The following is a 17,652-nucleotide window of genomic DNA, read 5'->3' on the forward strand; positions in this document are numbered from 1 at the left end:
TCCAATTGTCTAAAGCTAACAATCAGCAAAATAAATGAGCATGTGGCGTCTATGTTCATTTTTGATGAACAAAGCTGATAGACAAAAATGCGGCAAATTCTAACATGAGGGTGCATCACACTTATCTTCATCTGGCAGCAAGGACAATCTTTGCAATCACCACAGGGTCAAGGTGAAACCGAGATTAGCATCACAACTTCAGAATCCGACCAAACATAAGACATGATCACGATCTCCCCTCTTTTCCTGAGTTACGCCAATAAATTAAACCCGAGATGAGATGCTATCTCAGAGAAAATGACCTTGCATCTTGTGGATATCCATTATTTTATCCTGTTGGAGATGTGTGAACCTTTATTGTAATAAACATGAATTATTGAGTTTATGGCCAAACACATGTTTTGTGAGACATCTGTAACAGGTGCAAAGAAATTCCTTGTGGTTGTTCCTGCGATTACAATCAGGAGATATAACAGCGTACAAGAAAAGGAATGAACAATGTGAAAAAGTCATGCTATCACTGGCACGAATGCATAGAAATATGAAACCCAAAGTGGGATCAGGAACAAAGAATGGCGTGACTTTCTATGCTGGTTTTGATTACTGTCTGGAGGTGTTAGATTAGACATTTGGTAACTATTTCCTCCAACAGTTCCATAATTTCCATAATCAAGAGCCTGCAAGAGAACTTTTGTGCAGTTCGAGTTTGAACTGGAATACATGTATTAGTAAAAGAGCACATCAGAACAAAGACTTCCCAACATCCCGGTGGACCTGTCAGTGCCACGAGCTCACAGTTCTCTGCTTGATAGGCTACGACTGTGTCAGCGTACCGCCACGGATGTGAGGGTCTTTCATCTGCAGAATCCACCATTTCTCTGCATGTTGATGTGTTTATGCGTGCAGTTACGACACGGATGCACATGGCAAGGCATGTGCATCACTTGGAGAATAAGTGTGCGTGATGTATGAATATGTGTGTGCGCGACCGACTCTTGTGAATGCGTCCACTGCCTGTACCAATGGCTCAGTGATTTTGCTCATTATCCTCCCATTTTTTTTCTCTGTGGGAAGACTGGAGGAACTATTTTGTTTCTTATTTTTAGTGCACCCCACACCCCCCACCTCCGCTGTCCGCCTATTTTGCTCTGCGAATTACTTTTATTTAAGCATATACACTTTATATCTCACCTTCTATTTTAACCAGCGCTTCCCTTGCTTTTCCATGCACAAGCATACAGTGCTCAATAATGTTGTGAGCTGTGGAGATAAATCACATGCCTATTTGAAAAGGAAATAACCTGAGAATGAATTAGGATGCCTTAAAAAGAAGCAGAAACACAGCAGAGCTCCTTACTTGGTCTAACTCTTTCTTGCTCGTAAACCATGTTTACTCTCAGGATGATTGTAAAACCATTTCAGTCCCTCCCAGACACTGTTTTTGAAAGCACAGCTGAAGAAAGCTGCTGGATAGCTCAGCTAAAAAAAAAAAACCCAACACAACTTCTGCTTGACTTGCCCACTGATCAATATGTTAAAACATTTATGCTCACCAGCCATGTGTTTGCAATTAAAATTCCATAAAATCCACACCACAAAAACTGCTGTTAATAGATTCAAGTCTTCAGCATGGTCTATTAGTGAGCACAGATCAAGTTTTTTTTTTCCTGGTTCAGAGTCAAGGTTTGCAATGACAGTCTCATAATTACACACCTGCATGACTTTTATGTTCCCTCTAAATTGCTCACTTCAGATTCTAACGTTTTAGTCTATCTTAAATTTTAAATCTCGTCTTTTTTCATCAGTTTGATTCTTTCCCTTTCCTGTAAAGATTGTTCCCTGCTTGTGGTAAATGAAGGAAGACTAGAGTTGCTTCAGGGGAATGTTGTGTGCTAAAATCATCAGATGGGGGGGGCTTACTCCAGGCTGTTGCTATATAATCAAAAACTACACGCCTTTTTTTTGGGTTTCCCATAAATGTTTTTTTCACAGCTTTTGCACAAGTGTTGCTGTCGGGAATGTTCCTCGTTGAATTTGTGGATTCAAGTTCTATCAAGAAAACTTGTTTTACCAAAGCTTTAGCATGAGGGAGCTTAAAAGGGTGAGTGTACGCAGTTTTAGCTGCATCCATTGAAAACACAGTAACTGGGCTGTGGGAAACAAATTGTTTTCCAGACATGTTGGTGTACAGTCTATACATACACATGTGGGTTTACCAATAGGATGTGGTCTTTTATTGCTGTCTTCTATCTCCCATAACTTATGGGTTACAGAGCTGGCTGCACTCTCCTCTGGTAATTGATATTCTCATTTTCAGTGCAAAGCCAAAAGTATTATGTGGAGAGAAATAATAAATACCCACAAACATGTGACACACAATAAAGTGGAGAGCAAGTGTTCATAGCATTAATCTAAGTCTCTTCACAGAGGGCTGATATCTCCCACTCCCAAATCATGAACCAGGCAGCTTAATCTTTCTCACATGCTACATCAATAAATTAAATCGGCGTATGGCCTTATAGGATATTCCCACCAGCTGAAAACACACGCCAATTTGTTTTTATGTTCAGATCTTAAGGGCTGAGTTGTTGGACTCTTTCCTGATACAAATTTTCTGAGCAGTATGATTAAACCATCAGACCTCATGTTGGGGCAGCACACCATCTGGGTGGCTGATTGAAACTGCTCTCGCCCCATTCGTTCAGCCACCCACCTGCTCTGTTAATTTACAGGCTGCCTTTAATTAAATGTCTCCGCTGTGACATGGGCCGAGACCTCACAGGTAGACGTGCTGCCAGGACACATCCTGTGCTGAACCATCCCTTAGAATCACAACACCTGCCAGCTGACCCAAACTAAAAAGAGTTTAAAGTGATCAATATTAGGTGCTGCAACAAATCTGCAAGTGAAAGTGACAAACTGACAAAGAAACTGAGAGGAGAAAAAAAGAAAATAGCAGGGAGGAAGCGTTGGAGGAAAAGAAAGATAAATGAAAAGAAAAAGAAAGAGATTGAGTTGGAAAGAAATGTGAAATATTGAGAGACAAGAGTATGAAAAAGTGCAGTTGTGTTATTGATGTGTTGGAGGAAAGGAGGAAAAGTGTTGTTTGATGCACGGAGTTAACTTGCTGTGGTCGATTTCTGTCTGAATGATAGACAGGGAAACAATCCCCGGCGGGGTGATTGGAGAGTAGTTACAGTATTCTGGATGTCACACTGCAGGCCTTTCTGTTGAGGAATTACACAACACCTCCTAGTCCTGCCCACACTTTATGGGACACAGTTATTTAGCACTGACCGCAGACGAACCCGGGGCCTTATTCTTCATCAGAGATCTTCCTCTCTGTCTGCGTGTGAGTTTAAATTCCTTTCATGCAAGTGTTGAGCTGCTCCAGCTGCTGTTTGTACACGTGTGTGTAGAGTGTGTTAAAAGGCTCCACGACTTACAGAAAAAGACATAAAAATGACAAATAAAACTGTTTGGAGATGTTGGAAAGAAAAGCCAAAATGAAAAACTTCAGTACCACTCTCGCCACAAAAAAGGTCTGTCAGGAAATTGATAAAATCAACAAAATAACTTCAAACATATAGAGAACGTCTCACCCATTGGCAGCTGGGATAGGCCCCTGCCGCTCTGCATGGCCCAGCAGTTAGAATATGGATGCATGAATGATGTAAGAAATCAGGAAAAGCCAATACAGAGTTTTTGTTAACAGGAGAATAGTTGTAAAGGCATCTAAATCTTGATAAATGGAACACTAGGCTGCAACATTAAACTGAAGGCTATATTTGTACAACCCTGACTACCTAAATCTCCCTCCAACCAGTCAGAGAAAGATGGCAATCCTATGCACTCACTCCAACACATCTATCAGCGAGGACCCCAACTCACTCAGGGGTCAGCGGCCCCCCCTTGTGTTTTTCAAGGCTCGCTCTCAGGCTCCCACAGTTGGGAAGGAGATGTGAGCGGCAGAGACCGAGAGGAGGAAGTCAGATGAAAGAGCTCCAGCTCTTCATGGTTCTTTTCTCCTCGCCAAGCTTTCCAAAGGAAAAAGCTCCTATTCTTACCTTCTTAGGGTTCACAAATAAACTCTCCATCGTCTAACCTGTAAACTGTACCGCCATACAGACTAATGCTTCCCTTCCTCCACTACCATGCAGAAGTACACACATATGACAATTATTATAAGGTGTGTTGCTTCTCATGTTTCATCAAGTATTCCCCGAGGGCATCAGCTCTGTTCTTCAAACCTCTTAGAAGCTCCACGGGGTACAAGAGATGCATGAGTTAGAGGAAAGTCTGGCATCTGGGGTCGCACAGCTCCACACCGTTCTTCCTCTACCTCTGCCTGTCTCTTCTAGCTTGCTCGCTCACTTTGCCCTTGGTGTCTTGCGGGAGCGACAGGGGAAAGGGTTTGGAGAGGAGGGAGGACAACTGCGAAGTCAAGGTTACAGAGCCTTCTGTCAGTCAGCAAGAGGAGACTACATCAAACAAAGATGAACCCCTGTAGCAGATGCTCCCCTAGTCCTCTCTTCCTCTCTCTTTTCCTGTCTGTCACTCTTTTGGAGTTCAAGCGAGAGGACAAGATATTTATCATGAGCAGACTTAAGACCCTGTGCTTTAACTAGCTTCCAAGTTAATACAAAGACCTTTGTCGATTTTATGGCTTCCCTCTCCTAAGCCTGAACTTGGGCCCTTTTCCAAGCCACAGCAATTACCCTGGAATTAGATGAGACCACAGTCGTAAATTTGGCAACAAATTTTCTTTCCTGTGCAGAGCTCCTCGGAGCGTTACAACCACTAGAAAGGTAGAGTCGATCCTGACTCTGTGGTGATTGTCATCCCAAGTTATCATTGCCACAACAAAGAATCTCAAATCTGCCTTCGCCTCATTTATGTTTCAGTGGACCTCAATTATTGAGTGATTGCATCCCGCTGTTCCAGTCAAAACACTGCTTTTCTCCTGGAAATATTTTCACAGTGCCATAATTGCTTCCATCTGTAGCTACACTGTGGCAACACTGGCTGTGTCATTATGGCTGACTGAGTTCACAGTAAAATGGGTGGAGAATGAGTGTGAGGGTTGTCAACGTCGCTTTGGATGTGTGCAATCTCAAGAAAAGCCAGTTCGCTGCTATCAATGGGGAAGAAACAGATTTAGGGAAAGTGTTGAGTTGGAACAGCAAAGGTAATGTGATGAAGCTGTGAGCGTTTGCGATACCACCTGCACCACACGCACCTCGACAAAACGCCCCCTATTTGATGGCTGGTTTGACAGAGTTGACTTTAGCTGATGAGCTGTCTGTGCAAACACGATTTGACTTGTGCCCTGCAAACAGGAGAATAAAAATAGGGAGCATGTAGTTTGTTGGTGTTGGTAGAATGAAGTGCTTGACTTATCCGAGGTTATTGCAGGATTCCAACAAAACTATTTGGATGTAAGAACCTATTTCCTTTAGGGAGCCTCATGGCAAATTAAAAGAGAGGAGTTGGCGTTTTGACAGACCATTTAACTCTTGTTTATGCTGTAACTGATCAGCCTTTCAGCAGGGGTCACGACCTGGAAAAACGGAGGACAGCTAATCAACACATCGAGATAACCTGCCGTAAGAGGATCTGACATACCCAACTGCCTGTCGACACTCAGACTGAATCTGACTCATTATGCTGTTTACAGCAGTGGTTTATATTACCTGCCACATTCCCAAACACACACACAAACCTCTAGCAGTCCAGACTCGGTTAGGTGATGTCTCTCGGGGGAGGGCGTTCTGCTCAAACATCATTAAAACTAAATCCAGCATTAATCCAGCTGCAGTTTGTCATGCTGAGTTGTCCACTGTGAAGAGCCTACTAATTTAGAGGGCACAAAAATGTTGTACAAAGAAATCTGTCTGCATTGTCCAGCAGGCACTAATTGAAATTTAAATACTGGACACTGGACACCAGCAAGTATGGACAACTCTTGTATTTCTAGAGGAGGAGGAATGTCAGAGGTGCAAATATAAAACTGATAACACAGTGAAAAGACTTTTTTACAGCGCCTCAACGGGGTCCCTCCTCGAGTACACCTTTTGTTTGTTTACACTGAACCAGATGAGGATGGAACAACGCTGCTCCTGTTTGTGATTTGACATCGTGAGCTGGGATTTCTTCAGCAGCAGAGGGAAAACATACACCAAGATCTACAATGATATTTAACACACTGTGTGTGTTCCAGCAGCACTTTGTAAGGAATGGATATATGGAGAAAAAAAAAAGTTCAAATGTTGGCCCATTTTACGTTCTGATTGACTGACAAGGATATTTCAAATGTTGATCTGTGTCTCTTAGTGCTAATAACTGATTTTCAAGTCCCTTGACTTGAAGCTCACGTGCCATCCTTCCAAAAGTTATATTCACCTCTAAGGCCTCTGCACAAACGTGCAATTTGGTGCTCTTGCTAAAAACACTGCCATCACAGAGGTGGAACAAAATACACCCACATTACACTTTTATCTTATTCATACAGAACACTTGGGGTGCATCAATGTTGCACCAGTTATGTGTTGAAATGACAGTGAAAAAAGGGGCTTATTTTTGATGCAAAGTCATGCACAGTGCAGCCATTGCTAGTTCCCAAAAAAACGGATGCTTCACTCCAAACAATTTCCCTGGATGGACTGTTTGTGTGACCTTTTGAATGTGTAGAAGAATGCAGAACATTAATTAACATTAGATCACGCTGGCATGTCAGTATAGGTAAAATATTAATGAAGGTAAGCTGCTGGGCCTCATGGCACAGATGGCAGAGACAAATGTATTGTTTCGATCCCTGCAGGTTTTTTGAATTGTATTTTCCTAATTAATAATGTATTATTTTAGCAACCTGAATCAACAATGACCTGGTACTGCCGGATCAGCGGACTACAATCCGTGTGCCTCTCCAGGCTGATTTCACATTCACTCTTCCTCCTCAGGGAATTTGTCGACATACATGAACACATACCTGCCCTTCAGGAAGAGTGATGCTGTCAAGCAGCAACGCGTTTGGTGCAGGCACACCTGCTTAAAAGGGAATGGGAGATGGTTCAATCTGTTATCCCCAGAACGCACCTATGAATAATTAAGGGTCTAATTAGAAACACTTTACATCTCTTTACCATGCACCCAGATTATGTACTGTTTAATTAAAAGACACACAATGAACTTTAGATGAAGCGGATAGGGCCCTTAAACTCTTCTGTTTGGGTTACCGGTATGACAGTGGTCTCATGGTGGAAATTAAAGGTTTCACGAGAGAAAAGCAAAATCAGTCATTGAAAATGTGTCTGATTGGACCTGCAAAGTCACAGAGAAACAACGGGGTATAAACTTGCAAAGCATGACAGGTCACACACACACACACACACACACACACACACACACACACACACACACACACACACACACACACACACATAATTGAACCCAGTTACCCCTCTGACCTCATCTCTTTCATCGCAGTGTCTCTCCCACAATACATCATCTCTATTGGATTTTGTGTTCTGCTTTGATCATAGTGGGTTTAGAGCAACAGTCTGTCTCTACTTGCTAATATTTATTGTGTGTCTGTGTGAGCTTTAAGTGACATTTTTGTTTCATAATAAAAGCAGACCTCTATGCATAACCACAAGGCCCTTAATGATACTTGCCCTCCTCATGTAACTGAATTGAAGTCTCACTGTGGTTCCAGGACATTCCAGAAAGATGTTTTTTTTGTGTTGTTTTTGGCATTTTGCATTCATTTCATTGGTTTGTATAACAGCTGATTTTAAAAAAAAAAGAAATGATTCAGGTGGAAGTGAAGATAGACAAACAGAGGAAGAGGATTTGAGGCCGGTACATTACTTCAGCAGAGTTCCAGCCTGAGACAGGAGAGGAGCGACCGGAGACAGCGTGGTGACACAGGAGTCGCCACTGGCGGTCTCAGTCCATTTGTCACACGGGACCAGCCAGGCACCCATGAAAACAATGACTCCTCTACCATTACCTCCACCTCCCTCCCTTCTCATAGCTCTCATCCACCCTGACTGTTGTCACCCTGGCTTTCTCTCCATTTCCTTTGCGATTACCCACATTTTGTTCATTTTCTGACCTCACTCTTTAGGTTCTCTCTTCCCATCACCACACATCTTTCCTCATTCCCCCTTATGACTCCACACTTCTGATCCCCTGAACCGTTTCATTCTCTCCATCTTCAAAGTTTGCCTGCTTCCAACGGTGTCCCAAACTCTTTTTGTTCTGCTCTCTTCTCCTGAATCTAATTCAGGCCCGTTTCTTTTCGCTTGCAGAATCAGCCTTGATAGCTGTTTGACTGCCATCAGCCAGAGGAGAAACGAAAATCGATTCTCCCGCCGGTAACTGCTTCTTTCGGGCTAAGGAGAAAGGGGAAGCAGTTAGCTGGGCTCTAAGTAAAGCTGTCCATCCATCTCCCTTTGAGGTCTGACGACAAGGCTGCTCTGGAATCAGTGTAGCACCGACTGTGACTGGAGAGAGATGAAGGACGAGGAAGATAAAAAAGGCTCTGCAGCAGTAGAGGAGCAAAGACTATGGCACATAAGACATTTGATCTTTTTAAGAAAAGAACAAGCATAATCACCTTTAAAATACTGACTACAACCAGCCTGACTTTAGTTAGTCAGACAATATCCAAATGACTAAAAATGTCTTTCTCACTGACAGTGCTGCATTCACAAACATTTGGTGTATTTGTCCAGTTTTAGGAGATATTTCTCTGGGATTTTTGCCACCATCAACACATCTGAGGTGACTGAAATTTTGAATCAGGCTCCCACAGGAAGGAAAGATAAATGTGGGGAAAGGAAAGAAGGAAAAATAACAGTCTCAGATGGGAAAAAGAAGTGTGGGGGTTGAGTCTATTTATTAGATATTTAAAGGCTGAAAAACATTTTGTCCAAAAAGACCATCGCACACCTGCCAGAAACAATGGCCCCATTTCTTCATAAAATGTTTTTTCTGAAAGAGCGATATTCCCTCAAATCTAGAGCACATCAAACAAAATGCTATTGAGACTGGATATCACTCATAGGAGTGAGAGAGTGGGTATTATGTAATACAGGTTAAACTTAGGTCACAGGTTTCCAACTGTGTGATGTATCAAAAGTTTGGAACAAATATTTCTACTTGTAATCCAGGTCACATAAATCTGGGAGTTATAAAACTTTGATTGTTTTGTTTAGTTGTTGCCAGAAGAGGTAAAACTGTTTGACACTGACAAATAAGCAAAGATTAAGGAAGGCAATAAACGTAATATTAATTAATGCAACAATATTTTCACTTCTTCCCCATCCTATTAATGCTTTTACTGCCCCTTGGATTTGTCTTACAGCCCACAGAGGCAATACAACCCAGAGGTTGGAAGCCACTGATCTGCATAACCATAATCATTATTTTAAAAAAAGCTGTTCTTTAAGCTTATGGACTGCTGAAGACATGCCTATGAATTTAGATTGTCACTGGAGGCCTTCTAGGAGTTTGACATGCAGCTGCAGAAACAGACTCCTTCCAGAAAGGAATTCAGCAAAGGGAGAGTGAAAATTAGATTGCTGAATTTCCCCAAAGAGTGATATATAGATGGGAGAAGAGACAATATCTCACCTCCCATCTGCTGGATCAAGATCGAGACAGGTGAAATGATTCCAATATACAGAAATGAAATATTCAACAACCAGTAGTCTTTGGTCTATTTTGACAATCCTGGTCCTTGAAGAGTTTGAGTTGGTGTGTGTTTGTGGTATATGTTGGCAAGTACACAGATGATGAGTACATGTTGGTGTAGGTGAAGACAGTAGAGGAGAAGGGGCTCACAGACACACATAGCGAGAATTCACAAGTGACAGTTTGTCATAAGAAGCTCATTGAAGTTGAGCCTCTCCGTCTTCTTGTAGTTAGATCTGGCGAAGCGGTGACGTGTTGTAAATGTCAGTGTTTGTGTGTTCGTCCTTCCGTGCGTTTGTCCACCAAATATCTTCACAACCGTTGCAGATAAAAATATGAAACAAAAAGCACATTACTCAGGCGGCAAACGGGATGAAAATGAGATGATGATGTTGACCTTGAGAAAACTAGGTCAAGGTCAAATTTCAATTTTTGTACATTCATACCGGATAAGATAGAAAGACGAAGAAGGCCAGTGTAAGTAAGACCATAGATCAGACCTAGTGCTTTGATCTATGAAAGTAGGTCAGAGCACTAGCTTTGATCTTTGACCTATGCAAGTAAGTCAGAGTAAAATTTTGAATTCAGGGGCGTCGCGGGATGTTTCAGTCTGTGACTGCCTTGGTTCTCGTTTAATACTGTGTTTGCAGATGGCTGAAAGAATCTTTGCATTACAGAAAGACAAGGAAAGATGGATTCAGTTTTAAACTGGTACAGGAATCCCTGCATCCGTATCAGAGACAATGGAGGTGTCACATAAAAAAAACGGACATGATGAAAAGATACTGCAGCGCCAGGTTCATCCCGACACCTGAGATGGAGTGCTGTCTGAGTGCTGGTGGCAGTCAGATGGATGCCGGCTCATGTTGCTGCCGTGCCAACCCAGCAGCTCTCGTTCGTGTAGCAACAACAGAGCTCACCTCTGTCAGCGGAGTTCAACTTGGGCATATTTTATGATGGGATCAGACGCATCAGCCGGCATGCCTCAGAGATCAGATATTCCTTAAAGGCAGAGACAGGGAGCAGACGAGCACTTCTCTGTCTGACACTGGTCCAAGTGGAGCAGGCATCAGGGCATGGCACACTTTCATCTCTGAATTACTGATGTTTTATATTTCATGTGAACTAATCTGAAAATGCATATTTGGCTGAGTCTGTATGCTGCTTTTGGAGAATAAATGTGTGTGATCTGGTGGATGAATACACAATGAATATAAATTGTTTATTGTTCAAATGTCCTGAATTGGAGAAATGTGTTTGTTATGTAAACTGATGGCTATGAATGAATGAATTACACAAGAGTGAATTAAGCTGTAGGTGCTGAAACAATATTTTTGTAGAGGTGTTTTATGAACCCATGAGATACAGACTAACAGGCAGCATGTTTTTCAACTAAACAAAGGAGTTATAATGGAACCATTGAGTTTTGGGGAGAGTTACTCTGTCAATATACAGAGCATCCAGTGGAAAGTCAATCTCATTTTTGGTAACCGCTATTAGACCCCTCTGACCCCTCAACCAGGCATTAAAGGTTAAGATATAACAAGGATATGAAGAATACTCCAGAATAGACCTTGTAAAGCCCTCCATAAACACTAAGCAATAGTAATTTTGTTAATCTCTCACTCATTGGTATTTTAATTATTATGGAATTTGCATCTTAGATTACAAGGTTCTTTCATAAGCAGTGTTTGCCTGCTGAAGTTTTTCCCTTACGGAGGAGCTTTTTCTCTGATTTTTACTTCATGTCATTAGACTAATCTGAGGAAAAAAAGCAGGATACACACACGATCTGTTTTGAATATAATGAACTGCACATGTTACATAAGGAACTACACATGGGCTCAATGAAGACAAATAGCTAGCTAAGTTCACCATGCATAGACTGATCAACAGCCATTGGTTTCTGAGGCCGTCCTTTGTGGATTGGCATTCGAGAGACCTGAAGTAGGAAAGCTGCATCAAACAGAGCACCCATCTGAAACCGGATTAGAGTCGTACGCAAATTCTGATTATGCAATATTTATCTGTTCTTTTCTGAAGGAGCACGGCACATGAACTCCGGGAACTTTCAGAAATGCAGGATTAATTTGCACGCCTCGGAATTAGTGCTCAGATCAAAGAGAGGGGGAGTCGTGGGAGTATCCAAAACCTCCATGTATCTAGAATAGAGATTCCGTTTTGCTCTGTAACACTCCCATTTTCATAATGATATGGAAAGGAAGAAAAAAAGAACATCAAGGAGAACTCTAGCTGGAGTTGAATATCATTAACCACATGTACGGTCTATACAACAAAACCCTACAAGACCAAAGCAAAGATAGCATACAAGTCAGGAGAGAGTAAACAGCGAGAAGAACAAAGTTAGCCCAAACAAACACTGGGATGTTCTTGCCAATGCAGAGACAAAATGAGACGAGCAGACCATCTTGGTTTTAGATCTCAGTGGTTCCTCTGGGGGGAGGTGAGAGACTACACAGCACTGAAGTGAATTTGGGACTCGTCTGTTTATTTGTGGGGTCCCTCTGTTCAAACCGTATAAACCAGGTTCTTCCTCACTTTCACTAGACTGTTGTTTCACCTGAAGGTACATCAGTTATGTAAGGATCCCAGCGAAAGACAAGAGACCCATTATCTGTAACACCTGTGGGCAAACACATACAAACACATAGTCCTCTTACCGTCACAGTCGCCCAAGTGGGCCACGTTTCCTTGTTCAACATCTTGCTCGAACGGCAATCTGTAGAGGACAAGAGACACAACCATTAATCAGAGAGATCCACAGCAAGTCGGCCCGCGACACACAGCACAGATCCAATCAGATAGAGGAAAACTATCTGGATGTTACAGAAGAGGACAAGTAACAAGGAAGAATATTTCTCTTTTTATTTTGACAGACTACATTAGATCTTGAGTGGACTTTTAGAAGCCAATGTTCTGAGTTAATCACCATTATTATTCTGAGAAAACCACTTATGCCCGCAGGTTCTTTAATCAAACTAATTAATGCACTGACTTGCAAATAATTCTAGTTCCAACATGCTTGTCTTCATATTCGATGTTTGTGGCTTAAAAACAAATGCCACTGGCCACGGATGACATTTTTTTTGTTGTTGAACAAAACACGAAGAATTTGTGCGTTCACTTAAACCGAGCAATGTCGATAATATCATAATGCCCACCCATCGAGCCATAATGTGAAGTAGCATGATTTCCTGACAGAAGAAGAAAGTGTTTCTGGGGGCCCCGACATGATTGCTGGGCAAAGTACAGTAATCATGTAATGGAGATGATATTTTCTGGTTTTTCTCTCTGATGTCCTCTGGCTGCTCTGCCTGAACTCTCCTGGGGTTTTATTCAGTTTTCTGAAGAAAGTGTTTCTTTAAACTTCACTTGACGTGGCTGCTATTAACTAGCTCTGTTGGCATTCCTAAAAATGCTGGAGGTCATTTTTGACTTCGATTTGGATTCAACCAGGAACCAAATCCAACGAGTCTGATGTTTGCCTAAAACAGACGTAGGACTAATTAAGAGATAGTTAAATAGAAGTTTCACTCAAGTCCTTTAGATGATGTTATCTGACTCATTTAAACAGGGCCGTATGTATTTAAATGTGAGGGAGCTGGAGGGTTTTTTCTTTTTTTTGGAAAATCTGTTCAAGTCATTTAGTCACTATGGAGATTAAGGTAGACGGGTTCTTAAAAATATATCATAAGACCACAAAATCTGTTTTGTGTTTTATGCCAAAAAAAACTCCTCAAAAAATATTTCAAGTGACTGTTCAACAAAATGTCATTCGTTCATTCTGGAGAAACTGTGACATATCTTATTTCTAAAATGTTATCCCAGTGCTTTAAAACCCATTTCCCAGTCGGGCGACACGGAAGTGGGGAAAACTCAAAGGACAGTTACACATGATGAGGTGAGGAAACAGAGGAAATGAGAGCAGCAGAGAGACCAGGTGCTCACAAAGAAAAACACAACTGCTCTTAATCATGGCTCATATCAAGGACCACAGCACTGAGTTACAAAGGTCAGGTTGTGAGGGGGGGTGTGCGTGCGTTTGTGTGTTATTGAATAGAGAGTTCATTTAGACCGGTAACTGGAAATATCTGTGTTTTAAATGAAACCTGTCTGTACAACAGACCAGTCCATCTAACTCAACAGACACTCAGTGGGAATATATATTTATATTTTTATAGGAATGTATTTCATAATATGCTAAACTGTTACTTCAGTAAATTAACTTTTAACATAAAGATATAATATAACATAAAAATCCTTTGGCTAATGCTTTGATGCTCAATCCTCCCAGGACCCATTCCTAACTAGATTTAGATTATCAGGGATTTGTGACACACTCCTGCCTTGAGAAATGGGAACTGATGCGAGTCTGCAGCAGCTTTAGGAATATTTATAGTGATCAAGGATTATTTATTGTTACATCCCTTCAGAGCATCAAGAATTTCTGAAGACTGACATCTTGTCTTCTTACAGGAAATGGAGCTTCCCAATCTTGATTCAAGATGGATTTGATAAATCAAAGAAGATTTTCTGATATGTGATTTACTGCTAGATCTTTACTGGTGACAAGTCACTAAAAACCACGACCAAACTTACAAAATGTTTCACATGATTTAACACAAAGTGATGTGACTCCTGTTCACTATTGGAGTAGCACAGAACCAGAATGCAAACTATTTAAATATGCTGAGGGAAATTATTTGGATTTAAAAAAAGAGAAGCCAGTATTTCTTAATTAACAAAAGGCTCAGGCAGCCAACATTTCTGCTTTTAATGCCTAGGAATCTCAGTGACAAATGGCACCGAGCACACTGTGAAACTACAGTGGTTGTCATCTTAATAAAGAAAAATGGGTTGTGTTCAGCTGACTGCTTCACGAACTGCGGGCTGTTTTCTTTATATACATTAGCTTTGCTTGTGAGTCTGTGAGTGTGTGCGTGATTTTCTGTTTACTACGACTCTATAGTTAAAGACCTCCTGTAAAAAATGATAAAGGCCATTTGTTTATTCATGTCAGGTGATGAAGACTGTTTGTTCAACACGGATTCCCAGTAGTGGGTATCCACTGGTGCCTATATGAAGTAAGAGGACAAGTCAAAGCAATTCTCCAAAATAGTTGCTGATAAATGGTTCAAACAACTGCTTAAAAGTATAGATACACAGTTTCAACGTTACGTTTGATTTGATTTAGTGATGTAAAATATTCTTTATCACCTTGTTAAGATGTAACGTATTAAATCCAAACCTTACATTCCTCCTCCCAGGTGACAACCACAACCATTACCTTCATTAGAAAGAAAAAACAAATTTTCCACATAAACATCTAATGTTATATCACTGCAGGTCTCCTCTGGCATCAGCGTGCAAAGAGCGATTGCATTAGTCTTCAAAGAGGAAATCCAATGTAACTCAATGCAAAATCAATTGCCCAGTTGACCTTCCTTGGTAAATCAATTGTGGACCAACTCAGGGGCCTTTAATAGCATAAGAAGGCAGCCTGAGGTGGTGCTCAAGGCCCTTGTTTTCTGTGTGGCTGGCACTACACCTTTATTTTGAAGCTCTAATTCAATACGCTACCTGAGTAAAGAAAGATATGATTTCAGCAGCTTGAGGCAGCCGTGACTGGAGGTGAGCTGTGATTCAGGAGCAAGGACAGGGGAGTGTCAAACAAACATGCGTTCTCTTACGTTCACCACCTCCCAGACAGAGAAATACTTTCACCCAAACAAGCCTTCAAAAACACACTGTCTGGGTACAAGTGCCGTTAGCGTTACACAACGAAGAAACACACAACTTTCCACTTAGACAGTGTTTTATGGCCACCACTCGATAACAAGCTAAGTGAAAGAACAGCAGCAGGCATCTTAAATCAATTTTTTGCACAGAGAGAAAACTGTTTGTGACAAACTGAAGAGGGCACAGATGTTATTCAGATGTTAGAACCAAAGGATTCTCGATCGGATAAATAAAACATAGGACAAGTCAGTGGGTGACCTGCTATGTACGTCATCTGAGAAATAACCTTGAGAGAAGTGAAAAAAAGCAAAAGAATCCCTTCAGAACAAAACAAGGTGACAAAATGCACCTCACGACAAATAAAGAATAAAGCAGACAGTGCCAGGAGGGTGATGGAGGGTAGGCACTAAATCTTGTATGAACCAGTGTGTATGCGTTACAGTGACGGGTATTTGAATGGAGAGGTGTCCTACCTGGTCCCAGGTCGGAGGAAAGAGCAGGTACTTCCTCTGGTCCATCCACAATAAGGGTCCCTGGAGGCGATACAGTTCCTGCAGAGACACACACGGTCACAGCGTCTGTTTCAGTTGGAGTTCCTCCAACTTAGTTTAGAAGTTAAATGCTAATTTATTTGATATTGATTATAACATAAAGAGATGCTTAATCTGAAGTGAAGCAAGAGCTACAATTCACTTATTTCCATTAGCGATTAATTTATCTCATGCTGGGAACTAAAAATCTCATCATGTCTCATAACTGATGATCTCAGTACATTGAATATATGAATGTTGGTGTTTAACATTAACATTTGTCAGACTCTCGTGTGAATATTAAGACTAATTTCCTCCTTCCTATTTATTTATGATGTTTATTTCCAACTTCTTAAGTATAATATGGTTGATGATATCAACTTCTTCTACGTTCTTCATCAAAATTACATTAATGGGGGATGTGAAAATGCATTTTTAAATTCAATTAATCTAAATCACAGTTTTAGAAATTAAAAAAAGCTTCACTATCAGCGATGGAAACAACAAAATTTCAGAGGGTCTTCTAAAAAAAATTTAAATTAATTATGACTCCTGTTTGTCAATTTAAATTTTTTATGAACTCATGGCTCATATGCCTTTCCTCTGAAAGATACAAAACAACATTGTTTCTCATTGGTGATGTAATGCTGGCAAAATATTAGTTAATGTTTGCTGCACTAGCATCACGAATAGAAACTAAGTGTCTTAAAACAAAGGAGGAAGAATTGGCATGGGCGTCAAGTAGTCTAAGAGGGATTAGTTGCTGTCGATATGTAAAACCTCAGACATAATGATGTACAGCGGGATCGCTCAGTGGTTAACTGCACAGCATGACTTTTTAATGATGGGTCCGTGCATGGGGTTAAATGAGGATAAAAGGTTCAGCAGTAGAAAGCAGATACTTTACTGTCAAATGAGTCATTAAAGATTTATCTGAAAACTATGACTCTCAACGACTCCATCAGTGTCCATCCAGACTCATACCTGTAGTGATGACAAGGTGGATCCAATAGGGGGTATAAAGTTTGTCTTATCACTATCTTTATCTGTAAAACTGAACTGATATTTTCCCAATGCTGCGGAAGCAGAGGAGACTGGTAGAAGGCTCTTCAAAGGCTCAGAGCTCAACTTGACGCTGCTGAAGCGTGAGTAAGAAACCACGGACATAATCACATACAGACCATTAACTCACTCATCCAAACCCATAAATACATACATATTAAACACACCTTAGAAATCATGGGTGCTCTGGATTACACGCTTGTATGACTCACCTGGTTCATTAAACCAGCTGCATGCCCGATGCACTGATGTGTGTACTTGTTTGCGTTAGTGTGTAAGTGGGCCCCAACGGGCTGCGGCCACCGGAATGGAGAGCGCCGGCGAGGGAGAGCAACTGGATTATGGTGCTTGTATGGATGTTTGCAGCTGAAATGTCGTTATTTTGAAAACACATGTAGGAGTAGTGGTTTGAAATGAATTAGGGTTAGCGTGTCTTTATTGTCTTACAGCAGGAGAGAGACTTTGAGAGAGAGAGAGAGAGAGAGAGAGTCGTACTGGTGAGCTGCCTGAATGAACGTCTTTTGATCCTTTTAAAAATGCTGGATGAAGAGATGAAATCATTTTTAAAAAATACGGAGGTAAATTGATGGTGATTTTTTTG

At 41.2% G+C, this 17,652-nt stretch overlaps 1 protein-coding gene across 3 annotated transcripts in view; it reads right to left on the reverse strand.

Moving 5' to 3' along the window:
- Positions 1–17,652, reverse strand: part of sema6bb (sema domain, transmembrane domain (TM), and cytoplasmic domain, (semaphorin) 6Bb) — a 127,990-nt gene that overhangs the window by 26,375 nt on the left and 83,963 nt on the right. For all 3 annotated transcript variants that reach the window (XR_011036707.1, XM_068318986.1, XM_068318987.1), the window contains exons 15-16: positions 15,933–16,010; positions 12,381–12,439 (exon numbers count right to left, since the gene is read on the reverse strand). Coding sequence is in view for 2 of the 3 variants with exons in the window: in XM_068318986.1 (XP_068175087.1) it covers positions 12,381–12,439; positions 15,933–16,010 (137 nt within the window). In the remaining variant the exon portion in view is untranslated. The remainder of the gene's footprint in view (positions 1–12,380; positions 12,440–15,932; positions 16,011–17,652) is intronic.

The sequence above is a fragment of the Antennarius striatus genome, chromosome 7 (genome assembly GCF_040054535.1).
Source record: "Antennarius striatus isolate MH-2024 chromosome 7, ASM4005453v1, whole genome shotgun sequence".
In the NCBI taxonomy this organism is placed as follows: Eukaryota; Metazoa; Chordata; class Actinopteri; order Lophiiformes; family Antennariidae; genus Antennarius; species Antennarius striatus.